Source organism: Rhinolophus ferrumequinum, chromosome 7 (genome assembly GCF_004115265.2).
Source record: "Rhinolophus ferrumequinum isolate MPI-CBG mRhiFer1 chromosome 7, mRhiFer1_v1.p, whole genome shotgun sequence".
NCBI lineage: Eukaryota > Metazoa > Chordata > Mammalia > Chiroptera > Rhinolophidae > Rhinolophus > Rhinolophus ferrumequinum.
In genome coordinates, this window is record NC_046290.1 from 5,524,991 (window position 1) to 5,539,167 (window position 14,177).

Consider the following 14,177-nt stretch of genomic DNA (forward strand, 5'->3'; position numbering starts at 1 on the left):
CCGAGGACAGTTCACCCCCATTCACACCACAAACTGCAGGTGGTGATGTGTGCCGTTCCCCTGGGAGCCCAGTTCACTCAGGCACCTTTACGCTCACATCCAGGCCACAGGTGAGCATTGTCTGGTTCGCATCCTGAGAGCGGTAGGCAGCAGGTGGGGTGGAGAGAGGTGCTCACACTGCTGAGGGACATGAGCAGGCTCCCCACTTCTCACCCCCCCTGCCCCTCATGTACCCCAGCCCTGCTGTCCCATGCCTCCCAGGACACCAAGAGCCCCAGGCTGTGCCACAACCACACACAGGAAGGGGCCCCCTATTCTCACCTGCGTCCACTTCCCTCCCCCTCTCAGTAACTTCTTCCTCTTCACCTACTTGGAGTTGCTTTCATTCAACACACCCCTGTGAGAAAGCCAGTGTGCTGGCCAAGGGTGCTGTCCCTTGTTCCCAAGACACCCAGCTCTCAGGGGACAGAGAGCTCGGGGTCCCTCACAGAAGTGAAGACAGCATTCTCCCCAGCCCGTGTCACTCCTCACTACCATACCAATTGTGTTTAATTTCTCTCAAGACTAACAGGTCTCTTGTGAAAAAGCGCTCTTTCAAGAGCAGGGCCTGGTAGCCTCACCCCACCAAGGTCTCAGTGTTAGCATAGGTCAGACCCACCCCTGTGTCAGCTTCCTTGCTTCCCACCCCCTGCTGCTAACAATGCCAGCCACCCCACCTCACCCAAGGCTGAGACTCCCCAAAACTTCTCCTTCAAACCCTTCAAAAGCATATACACACAAGGAATAGTTACATACAAGAGTCACTTGTTTACCTGGGTGGTGGCCTCTGTTCCCACCGACACTGATACGAGTTCGAGGCTAACGTACCCCGTTCCCTTCTCTCCTTCACAACCTCTCCCTGCTGATCCAGCCACACGGCAGCTGTCATGAGTGCGGGGACTCTCAGAGTCTCTGTGCTGGCTTGTCTTGTCCCCTACTTGGGGGTCATCTCATTTCTCATCACCTCAGGCCCAGAATACTCAGGCCTCTTTTACTTTCATATCAGGAGAGAATACAGGGACCTCTGTCACCCTGGGCACCAGGAAGACCCAACTTCCACTGGACTCTTTCTGCTTGCACACACCTTGGCTGGAGCAATGGGACTGACAGCCAGTCTACGTTCAAACGGGATAGGTGACAAGAAAAATAACAACAATGGGATAACTGGGAGAAGAAATGCAAGCTAAGTTATTTCAAAAGTATTACCCTTTACATGTTTTTGTTTTTGTTTCAGGCCCCCTTTCTAGGCACAGGATAAGATTGGGACTTTTACCTGCATTGCTATTCTTATCTCCCACCACCAGGTGTGATGGGCACATCACCATCTTTTTAAAGGAATCTCATCTCCCAGCTTCTGGTCATTTGTCAAAGGACCTACCATTGGACGCTGTGGACTAGATTGGCAACCGGCTCTGCTGCTCGAAGCTGGGTCATCACGCTGGGTCTGTCTTCAACACATTGAGCTGCCACGTGTTTTTGCCGCAAATTTCTAGACTTTTGATTCTTTGGTTGGTGGCTCTCCTTTGGACTGAATCACAATAGCCAAAAATACATGTTTACATTTATTTTTGTCTTGTAAGACATTTTCTCCTTCTACTGCTCTCAAACACCAGACTTTGGCAAAGGCTACTTTGTACTTCCGTTAGTGTGTGCGAGTAACACCCTACCACATGGTCTTAGAGTCCCACTGTGAATCACGCTTGCACCTTTCCCTTCCAGCTGACTTTCCTTTTCCATATATCACCTCTTACCTGCTGCTCCCTCCAACCAGGAAGACACTTTGGGGGAAATTCCAGGTAACCACGCTCTCTGAATGTTGGTATATTTTACAAGTTTTCCCAATCCTAATTTCTATAAAACTTTAAAAAATATGAAGCTGTGAAAAATTAAACTGAAAGATCAAACAAGGAACCATCTATCCTGGCCACGACATGCTTCCATTGGCAGCTTCTCCTGTCCCATTACCGAGCATGGTGTCACGATGACCTTGGTCTCTATTTTCTGTGGGGAAGTTCAGAGGTTGGATTTTCATCCTTTTTACCCCTTAGGGATTTCCATCATCATCTCTTTTGACAAAAGAAAAATAGATTAGGAACAACCAAAACACTCAAAGTGACTCTTTATAAAAAACCTCTTTTATTTTTCTGATGATATCAAAATCAGAGAACCCAAAGTTAATTAGTAACCTTGACTACTGACCACAGAAAATCTATCTTTTCCATAATTAATGAAAAAATGAAAGTACCTCACACTCTTTGTTTAATGATACAGCTTAATATTAAGAATATTACCTTAGATGTGCAGAAGGCTTTTCTTCCTGAGAGCTGTAAGACTATTACATGTTGGAGCAAATCCTCCCATCATAACATGCGGAGAAGAAATAGCTTTGCTCTGACAGGTTGCTCTGTATTCCACAGGATAAGCAATCAAGAATCTAAACATTTCCTTTCCCATCGGCACCTCTATAACAGCATTGTGACTTGCTTAAGCAATTCCCCAAATATGCAGCTGGTCAACTTGACTCATGGTTTCCTCGTAATAGACACGTCTGTTATGATATCACTTGTTTTGAAAGGACATGCTCCCTCTACAAATGCTGTGGGATTTTTTTTTTCTTCTACAGCATTTCAGTTGCCACAAGGAGTGTTTAATACAATACTGATTATTTAAATATTATTCACATTATCTTTCATTTATAATAAAAGTAATAATAGCACCTTTTTTGTGGAGCACTTTGTACGTGGCTAGGACTTTTGTTACATGCATTGTTTGCATTAACCCCATGAAATGTCAAAATAACTTTACAATATAGATGCTTTTATTATCTACACTTACAGATGAGAAACTGAGGCAGAGAGAAGCGAACAGCCCCAGGGTCACCAGCCAGTAATGGCAGAGCCCGTTAGATCCCTGCCCAATACTGCCGCTGTGTCATTAGGGTTTCCAGGTCCTTGGAAAGGGAACCCAAAGCACAGCTGTCTCAGTCAAGTCTGCTGCCCGTTATCCAGCACAAACACCATTCCTAGCAGTACAGACGTGGGACGTCACATGCTTTAGGGGCCTGCACTCTGCATACGGCCCTGTTTTTTTTTTGAAATGAGGTCAAGTCAATGATTCAAGTGCAATGAACACTCCTTTCTGATTCCCTCTCCATCACATTTCCGTTTCGAGTAGGTGATGTTGGAGTGGCTGGGGCATTTCTCAGAAGTTGTATGGGGAAACCGAAGAGCAGAAGACATTCGATTTGGGCTTAAAGCAATGTGTGTATGTGATTCACAGTCACCTTCATGTAGAATGATGTTATTGTAGGATTTATTGGAGATATGGGAGCACTCGACCTCTGTCATGTCAGCCACGTGTGGCCGTGAAGCAGTCTTAGAGGGGCTGTCCTGCAGTGCACAGCCCTCGGAGTCTGTGAGCAGTAGAGGAGAAAACTTTGGAAACAGATCCATAAGCTGGTCTGTGTAGGTACTTACCCTAATCTCTCAGCTTATACATAAATGGAGTTGATAGAAGCATTCCAAAACTTGACAAAAATCCTAAAATTTTATACATAACAAGGTGTAATTGATAGATAAATCAATCTTGATTAACAATTATTTTCTCTTCTTAGAGTAGACAAAGATATTATAAAAATGTTACCATATGAGTCAAAGTGTATGCAAACAAGAAACATGGGAGGAAGTATTATAGATGTGTGTCTGGCAGTTCATTAACACAGTGTTCCGTTATTTTTCTTGAATTAGGTATGCAGTTTCTATCAGGATTTTTAAATTTGAAGTTTGTAGTAATTTGTTTTCTCAATCTATTTATTTTCATACTTGATTTTATAGTGTAACTATTTTGTATTCCTTTTCTTTCAAAGGCCCTCCAACATATAAGCTTCAGAATCTTTAAAAATGGGACCTATCCTGAGTATGTGCCAAAAAATGCATGTGTCACAATGAGTTGAGTTGAAATGACTGGAAACCCATGGAAAATGTGTTCAAATTCAGAATGGAGTTCCTTGCAGTTGTTCTGTTCATTTGTGTGAGTGTGTGCTCCCTTTGTCCCTTCAGCAAACGGGAGAACCTTGTAGATTCAGAACGGAGACTTTCCAGCTGCCGTGCTTACCTGTGAGTGTGTGCATGTGAATCTCCCCTCTGAATGTTTGGTCTTCCTGAGAATGATTTTCCTGGCGCCATGTTGCTGCCACCACTAAATTCTTTTCTTAGGGAAAGGTGAGCCCTGGGACTCTAGGGGGCGCATGGTCTCAGAAGTGGGCACAGAGATCCTGTAACTGCATCTATTAGCAGGAAAAAGGAAGTGACATAATAATTCTGAAGTGAAAGAGCGGTAGGAAACTGAAGAGTAAGAAAAGCATGGACAGGCATTGGCACAGCACTAAAGTATGGCTGTCTTCACTACTTCTAACTTTCTAGGGAAAGATGGCCCATGAAACCACCACTGTGACGAACAACTGACCCTCTGGAAAAGGCCATCACAAATACCTAATAATGTCAAGCCCACACACCTTAGGATTGAAAAAACATAGTTTAGCAAAATTCTGTCTGTGTTGTGTGCTAAGACTCATTTTTAAGATATTAACAATTTTTCAAACTAGGGGTGAACTCTTACAGTTCCTACATATTGTATGAGGAATCATTTTACAAAGGGTTATTTATTTTATTTCCTCTGTTAGGCTTTTAGTAGCTAGGTTTAAGAGCTCTGCACCACCCAGAGCTATCAAATGTTTATCAAATATGATCTTGTTGCTTTCAGTTCTGGTTCTGGCTGTGATTACAGGGGTGAGGTGAGAGCTTCAAATGCGTCCAAGGAAAACATATGCCAAGCTGATTGATGAGAGAAAAGCCATTTTAGACCTCATTTTCTGTGTGATTTGATAAACAAACCACTTTAAAGAAATAAACCATGTATAAACCAAGTACAATTCCAGAAAAATAATACTGTTTTGGATATTATTTTAAGGACAAGTTCTTCTTACATTAAATATCTACAGTTATGCAGTCAATACATTCAGTCATTTTTGTTATACTTCACAAGCTGGGTTCAAGGAGACACTTTAAATAGAGATTTACATTATATATTTCAAACAGGCCCAGAAAGGTATTTTAAGTCATATTTCAATTTTATTTTTAAGTCCCTATGAAGATTATAAAAAGGAGTTGGATCCATGTGCAATGTGCAAGTATTAGAATATGTCTGTAAATACAAAGGGTCAGGGAAAAAAATCACAAGAAAGGAAATTGTGGTACAACCCTTATGTATTCCACTCACTTTGTAAACTACCAGCTAATATGTAGGTTTTTCATAGAATACTTTAAAATTGTACTATTTCATAGAACACAGATACTCAAAATCCAAATCGAATTCATCTGGGGTGGCGTTTGGGTGTTATTTTATTAAAAAATAAACTCTCCAAAAATGTACTACTATACAGCCAGAGCTAAGAATCTCCTGGATTGTCAGCCTGCTCAGTGTGGGGAACTGACATCCCCAAGAAGCTGTAGGAAGTTATTTTTCTGGGACTCTTTCAATAGGCAAAAAGTCTTTTAAGAGAGTAGTCAGCCTGGGTCATCTGGGCAAATACAGAATTAACAAATTAATGGTTTATTAGTAGTGGTTTAAAAAAATTAATCATTATAACATGCTTCACTAGTTTATATTTTTATGTAATTTTACTTTGATTTTTAGCCTCCATATTAAATGGACTTATTATATACATGTTTATATATGCAGAGGGTGCCAAAAAGTGTATACACATTTTAGGAAAGGAAAAAACTGTATTAAAATTGTAATACTGAATATATATCGATAACAAAAGATGAATGCAAGTCATGTATATACATTTTTATGGCACCTCGTGTATATATATATATATATATATATATATATATATATATATATATATATAGAGAGAGAGAGAGAGAGAGAGAGAGAGAGATTGAGAGAAAGATATTCAACGGGGTCGTGAATACTGAATATGGCTCTCACTCAATAGTGTAGTTTTCCTGGGCCAGGTATCTTCCAGCTGTGTTCATGCCAACAGATAATCAGTGGTTCATTCTAGAAAAAACTTGTTTTATGCAAAGAAGAATGGAATATGGTGCACTGAAGGGAGTGTAGTAAAGCTTAACAGATCAATAGTCAACAATATCTGATACCAACTCCTTGTAAATTAAAAACCCAGTTGGCTTTCCATGTCACACATTTCCTATTGTCCATAGACTTTTCTAAAAATTCTTTACTACTTCACAGAATCAAGAAGCTGGTTGGTCCTGTCTTGCCTGCCACTCAAGAGGCTTTGGGATATGAAGAACAAACAGGCGTGTGTTATGGGGCTTACCCAGGAGGTCATCCAGTCTCACTTTGCTGAAATGCTCTCCTTCAAGTAGCGACTGTGCCTTAGCACATCTGGGGACACAGGGGACTTTGAGGTTATGCAAAGAAAAATGCTACTAACTTGTTTCCTAAATGGTAGGATTTATTTCAATGCTCACATACGGTTGAATGAGACAAACTATTTACATAAAACGTAAGTACAAAAAATATAATACAATTTATACTGTACATAATCGAGATTCTCTTATCTTGTCCCAGTTAGAGCTGAAGAGGAGGTTGCTATGAAGGGAAGATTGTTGCACTGTTAGCAGCACTTAGGATCATTCTTCACGAAGTTATTGTTTCAAAAAGGATGAAGAGGTTTGGCGTATCGAGATTGTCAATTCACCAAGAGCAGTGACCAAGCACAGCAGTTTCACTTCTGTCACAACAGCTCAGTTTACCTTATAAATATGCTTGTTTTCTTCAGACTTGAGGCTGGGAGCTTGTGTGAGTTGGTCTCTGCTGATTGGCTGGGTAAGCCCTGCCCACCCCTCCCTTCCTGAACTTCCACAAGTGACCCAGTGCCGCAGATAAGGAGCTCCCCTCCTGGGCTGCCACACCAGGTGTCTTAAACCGAGCTTTGAAAACTATGTCTGTCAGGTGTCTTTAAACCACCTGGACAGCTCTCAAGGGAGCATTTACAACCAGTGAAGTGAATTAATGAACAAAAAAAAGACAAAAGTGAAGACCACTGGAAATTCACATTTCACATTTCTAACAACAAAGTTTTGAATGAAATCTTGAAAATTGAATGTAAGGACTGAAAAAACATGTGGTGCACCCGATGGACCTGTCAGGAAGTACTACACAATCCAGAGGCATTTGAATAGGACAACCAAAGCTCCATTCTCTCTCATATGAAGAGGAGGCAATGCTAGCTCATTCTGAAAAAGCTCCATTATGATTAATATATGTGGCCTCTTAAAAATTAATTTTAAGGTCAGTAACTTTTTGCAAGTTTACAAAGGGCTGAAGTTGGATTTGGAGAAGGTTCAATGAGAACAATGAAACAATCCCAGGTAAGTTTATTTTTGTATCATAAAAGAGCAACAGCAAATTAACACAGAATGAGGCATTTAACATTTCATAGCATTTTCAAAAGTCACGTCAAGTGGCAGAACATACATTTTGTTACACACTTTTGAAGAATCCTACATTGGACCAAGTTTGTGCATTTTCTTAGCTGATGGCAGTAAGAACGTTGGAGGTGAATATAGCTGCTTGGTGAAAGGTTCATACTGTGCTTTCTTTCAAAGTGTAGAAATTCAAGTTTGATTTTGCCCAATAGTCATGGTACAGGCGAAAAACCATCAATTTCAGCAGAGAAAACACTGCTAACTTTCTTAACCTAAATCAAGAGTGACAACTTTGTTAATTTGCGAAGCAGTTTTCACATTGATTATAGAAAACAAAAGCAGGCAACATTCTTGTTCCATTCACCTTATCTGTGGCAGCCATCACTAGCCCGTGTCTGATTTTCCTCTATCTGTAGACTTGCCTGACGGGGCACAGTAATAAAAAGGCATCACACTGATATTCCTACCACAGAGCAAATGCTAAGGTGTTTTCTGGAGGATGTGACATTAAAGCGATGCCAGTTTCTGGAAGGTGAGGCTGAGTTCACCTTAATTCAGAACTCACCACTGCACCTACTGCAACTTCACAGCCCCAGTGGGGATGAAAATCACATCTGAAATTGATGTGCTTCTTAGTCCTTTTCTATTCCTGAGTTCAGAGAGGCCTACGAGAAGGATTTTCTTCAAAGAAGAGCCAATCAATCCTCTGCTTTGAATTGGAACCGATAACATCCAGATGAAACGATAAATCATCATCTTAAGCAAGGCACTGGCAACATTTTATAGGAAATTAAACTATCTGGACTTACAGAGGTGGCTAATAATGCTTGCTTTCTTCTTAGTGACATGACAGAAGAGTTTGGATTTTCCAAACTCCAGATTTTGTTTCCAGCTTGTATTTATTTAACATGCGAACCATTTGAACTACCATTTGAACTTCCAATCATCTAATATTTGGACTATTTGGCATTAAATTGCCAACAAGTTGAGAAAGAACAGGATCATGTTTGAAACACTGGCCTCATATTTCTGACTAAATATAGTGGAATGGATTTTATTCCTAGCCCAATAAAATTGTTAGCGAGAGATGCCGCACAACCGGTGTCTATCTCTCCTTTTCTCCTTTCAGGTCTGATAGTGCCCTTGGCTAGTTACCCTCATCGTGCCAACAAAGTCAAACATGTTTGCTTGAATGAGAATTGGTTGTGCCCTGGTCATGAGCAAGGAGCCTCACTGCTTTTTACGGCTGAACTAATAGGATCTTTCAGCAATATTATGTGAGATAGCTTTCACTGGGAACGGTACACTGGGTCAGGCTCTGAATTTGGTTTTGATGATGCTCTAATTCCCTTTGCAGAGTGAACCATAATTTCAAAAGAGAACAGGTCTCCCTTTCTGATGCTTTTAAAACATGTAGCAAATTTTGGTAATATAACATATGGCCATTGAATAAAACTTTGATCCATCTGCTCCAAAAAATATGTATGATGCATCTTTAACACAAGTTCTTAAGAAAAGGAGTATAGAATAATCATTTTAGAAATTCTGTGTTCTCCTTCCTGTAAAATGTTGGTGCACTGCAGTGTCGATAGATGGTGACTAGTCTAGAGAAAGGACGCTGATCAACACTGGGAACCACTTCCAAAGAATTTAAATGTGAGGCTAAAGCCAGTTTCCTAATGAAAACCAGCCAAACTTCTACGGTATCCAGAAACAACCCTAAAAATTAACCTGTTATTAATGTCATTTAACATAGGGTCCTTTAGTAGGATTAAATTGCTTGGTGCAGCATAAAAGTATTAATTTCTAATTGTGCTTCTTATAGTAAAAGAGAAAAGAGAATGAAAAATCACACCAAAATGAAAAATGTGACAAGTATTCCCAGAACATTTTGGCAGGAGTCCCAAACATCCTGGCCTGAAGGAGAGCTGTTGTGTGAAGCACGACGTCCCAGTGAAGAGTGGGCATCTTGGGAAAGCCCACTGCGGGGGCTCTTTCAGTAATGAGAGATGTGGACGTGAGTGAAGCAGAGACACGTGAGCAACAGAGATGCAGGGATGGAAAACCAGTCAGTGCATAGCTGATGAAAATACTGAGATTACAGCTAATGCTATTCTAAACCAACTGGAATCTGATGAGAGAGAGAGAGAGAGGAGACAGACAGAAAGAGAGAGGAGGCCAGAATGATTTTCCTTTCAATAGAGTGTCAGGGAACAAAAAAGAGGGAATTTCTTTGCAGTGATAATTGCAAAGATTTATGTAATCAACAACATGAAAATTCTCTTGTGGGAGGAGGGTATTTCCCCCACTGATTGGCTAAGACTGATTCAAGACCAGCTTTGATATCATTTAGAAAGCATTTCTCATGACGTCCAAGTGATGTGTTTTGAAATATCAGTATCCTCTTTCCTAGGGGAAATGGAATGACCTTTTAAGCTTAGAAAATATTGGGGGAAGGGATTCAAAAAACAGCTAAAACGTGCTACATAGTAAGGACATTTTTCTTATGGGAAAGTGATGAGACAGGCTGGAGCATCCAGTGAAAATGTAATCCAAGAACAACTTGGAAACCATTTGATGACACTGCATCTCCTGAATGTGGATTTCACATGGACACAGTGTGACCCTCCACAGAAGACAAGCAATGCCGATGCTCAACCTGAAGTCCCTGCTGCAAAGACCTGGAACACCATTCCCTGGAAATCCATCAGGCTTCCAGAGCCCACATACCATTTAATTTTAATTTTCACAGAGTCATTTCTGCAAATTTGGGAATATGAGAATATTTTGAGCGCAACATTCCTAAACATAAGATTACCCAACACTTTATGAAATTGTTTCTTTAAATTGGATAGAGTAAAAACACTTGTATGCTAATAAGTTTGTGTCCCTCAATGCCCATTACTATATATTTTCCCAGATCTAAAGGTTCATTGGTCAATAAAAACACGTTTCAATGTCCACCCAGGATATTTATCGCAATGCCCAAAGGCATGAGATGAACACTTTCAATCTTGTCCCTACTTTCAATAATTATTCAACCAACTGCCATATGTTATGTATTAGTTGTGGGTGAGTAATTTAGCCTTTTTTTTTTCCCTACTGGGACCACTATGAACAGAATTCTAATGCTCTGAAATGTTTATCAATGATAAAAGCTCAGAATCACAAGGGTCATTAAAAACCTTATTTCTAGGTACCCTGATTTCTCAAGGTCTATCTTGAAATGCTGTTACCTCCATGCAGGGAGCCGTGGGACTGAGTGGATGGGAAGGCAACACTGAGATTAAAAACCAAAGGCATCAGAGCTAAACATCTCCTCCTCACCTGACCCAGAGGCAGCGATGACAGCTTGGTACTTGGGGAGCAGTTCATTATGTACGACAGGTAGCAGAAAGCGAGTTTACACCTCATTAATGCACTTGTTAGGGGCTGATCACCATACATTAGTTCTGTCAGAGAGATTCAGTACTTTCAATACTTTCTTCATTGGCATCATGAATGTTCAAGATTATTTTTTGTAGGAGAGAGGTGTAGAGTCCATTCAAATGTGGAACAAGTGGTTATTGTACACACCGGCTCTTCAGGGCATTACTATGGACCAGACAGGTGGGCTTCTGGGCCAACCACGTGGCCAGGAGCTCCCTGGAATGCCATGAAATTCAGAAGTCAGAATAAGGCTAGTTTCACAGCAATCCTGCAGAACACTTTCCCCCCTCGTTGTGTCTGTGCCTCTGTTCTTCCTGTTCACCTCTCCCAGCGGTAACACAATAACTGCATCAAGACCAAGTGTGGAGACCATCTACCATCGCCTCTGCAGGTGCAAGCCAGGTCGAATCCTGGGCTTCCTCAGGCAAGAATTAGTCCATATCCAAAAACACAAGTTGCTTCCAAGATTTCCACAGTATTATCCAGATTGGGAATATAGGAGATCCACAGTGAGTCACTATATTGCCATATTGATATTTTTCATTTTAATAATACTATGGACCTAAGCACTCCTGGTGTGTGTATGTGTGGGGGGGGTAGGGGCGGGGCTGGGCTCTCATAAAAAGCAACTATTTCCTTGAATTAAAACATCATGAAGATTTTTGCTCAAGAGCAAGAAAAGGTTCCTATTTCTAAAGACTCCTTCCAATGTAGGTGGTTTATTTGTTAAAAAGCTCAAGAGAACAATTGATTTGTTAGAAAAATGAACTGAACATCATAAAAAAATTAAAAAAAAGCACAACAACTCTACACCATGGCTCATTGAACAATGATCAAGTACTGTAGACCAGAATTTCACGATGTCATGTTTAGCTTTTTGTTGCTTTTAAGGACGTCTATTTTTGGCAGCAATGGGACACTCATGGCTTGAAATGCACTTGAAATGTATCCAAACTTCATCTCTGAAGTCTCGGAAACATGGGCAGTCATGGAGCACAGGCTTTGAGGAATGAGGGGATAACAAGAAGCCAAAAATATACGTGTTATTAGTACTCATCATAATTATTAAGATCCGTAAAGTAAGCATTTGAGTAAGTCTTCCCAGTGAGATGCGGGTTGAAGTATTTGTTTCTTTCCTCTAGGATCAAGTTGTTTTTGTTAAATGCCTGTGAAAAATAAAAATAAAATATTTAAGGATGCACAGTACTTACTATTCCAGAAAGAGAACAGAAATAGGGGATGATTATGTTGAATTTGAGCTTTCTCCTAAGTTTCTGTTATTGGAAAAGGTATTTCCTCACTTACCTGCCTCATCACATTACTTGCTTTACTGAGGATTTGCCTCATAACTAGAATAAGGCTGGCAGTTTTTGATATTTTCCAGTCTATTTTTGAATTTTAGGAAGGAATTTTCCAAGAATTAGAAAACCTAAATCTAAACCTCAAGGAAACCTAAAACTCCAGTGAATTCAAATTAACAAACACTTTGAATGTTATCACACATAACTGAGAAGATATTTAAGCAGCTTTCTGATTACCATAGATAAGTACATTACCAAGACCTTTTGACAGAACTTAAATTTAATTAAATGCATGAAATTTCAAAGGAGCTACTTTCTTTCCCTTTTCTGCACTTATTAGAACGTGACTACTGCAGGCACTTGTGACACAGATGTCCTTCCTAATTAACAGTGATTAAAGTCACCTGCACTTTCAAAGAGCTGAACTATCCTAGATGGAGGGTAAATACTGAGAGGACCAAAATAAAGATGAAGGATGGTAGACAGAGGCAACTGTCCAGGACTCTTCTGGGCAATGTATCAGAAGAAAGTTCTAGAAGGATTGATTAGTGACAAGGCAGCAGTCAGTGCCCCCAGAGACTTTGCCCTCATAGCAGTAATATTTCTGATCATCTTAAGTGAGCACTTGACCTTAAGTGCAAACAGAAGACCAGCTAATTTATCTTCAGATGCGAGAAGTATTAAGAGTGACCACAGATAAGCTGATGCGTCGGAAGCACGTTTAGAGAAGCCCTGTTCTTGGATTCTGGAGGGTCATTTGGAAAGTTCTTGCTCATAGGAGCCCATGTTCCTCCTCAAACTCGGAAGCTCAGTTCTAAGAGAGTGTGAGGGGGTCGTTAATTCCTCGTGCTTTACTCCCCAGCTGTCACCTGACCAGTGTAAGGTGGTGCTGGACTCTGGATCTTGGTGAAGCAGGGTCCATGGCTAAGTCATTGGTTCTGTCTCTGTCTCAATGGTGGAGAATGCATGCCTCATGTCGGGTGGGGGAGGTGCAGGAAACAAGTGAGGACTGTGGCTCTCGAGACATAAGACCTTTCAACCACCTGATGTTGTAACAGCTAAAGATCTTTTATATTCTCCCATTGGAAGGAAATAAAATTTTAAAAGAAACCATCAGAGCAGAGAGAACACATCAAAATATGTCCTAAGAATGTTAAGGGGAACTACCAACTTAACAGGAATATCAAAATATAGGTCACTGAGCTCGTGAGTATTTCCTTCATTCATGTGGCAGTAGGGAAGGTCAGGTGCAGTAAACAAGGGCTCTTGATGTTTTTCCAGCTACACCCCTGACCTCTTGTGTAGACACAATAAGAACAACAGCTACAGTTTGCTGGGTGCTGGGCCCCATGTATGTTGTCCATTGAAACCTCATAGCAATGATAAGGGAGTACCCATTTTAAAGATGAAGAAACTGAGGCTCAAAAAAGTAACTTGTACTCTGACCCATGATGCAAAATGCCTCAAATTAAAACTACATTTATTTTGCCAGGCACTGTTCAAGGCACTTTATATAAATTATCTCATTTGACTCATTATTTTCAACTTATTGAGGAGGAAACGGAGGCTTAATGAGTAATTTTATCTGGCTGGTAAGTGATTTGTGAACCCAAATCTGTCAGGTTCAATGCTGATACCCTCTCCAACCCTTCTCTATGGGATCGAGAAGAAGAATGGTCATTTACTCTAAATTTCTGGGTCAAACATTGAATTAATCACCCATTGGGGAAAATTAACAAAATACACCAGTCACATAGCATCTTTACATCACCAAAGCTGAAGGACCCTCATTGTGCTTGAAAACTATTTGAACATAGTCTTTACAATAATATGACAACTATTTTCAAAGGATGCCATCCTGGTGCTTCCTGAAATCGACCTGTGTATTTGCTTGCCCAACCCTGGTCCTCATTACCACTGCCCAGCATGTACTGGTCCCTGGCCTGGA

At 40.6% G+C, this 14,177-nt stretch overlaps 1 protein-coding gene across 3 annotated transcripts in view; it reads right to left on the reverse strand.

Moving 5' to 3' along the window:
- Window positions 1-7,428: 7,428 nt before the first annotated feature.
- Window positions 7,429-14,177, reverse strand: part of SEMA5A (semaphorin 5A) — a 430,801-nt gene continuing 424,052 nt past the window's right edge. For 2 of the 3 annotated variants that reach the window (XM_033110202.1, XM_033110203.1), the window contains one exon: window positions 7,429-12,094. In XM_033110202.1, the coding sequence (XP_032966093.1) occupies window positions 11,975-12,094 (120 nt within the window). In that variant the 3' untranslated portion in view covers window positions 7,429-11,974. The remainder of the gene's footprint in view (window positions 12,095-14,177) is intronic. The other variant, XR_004423500.1, reaches the window with a different exon arrangement.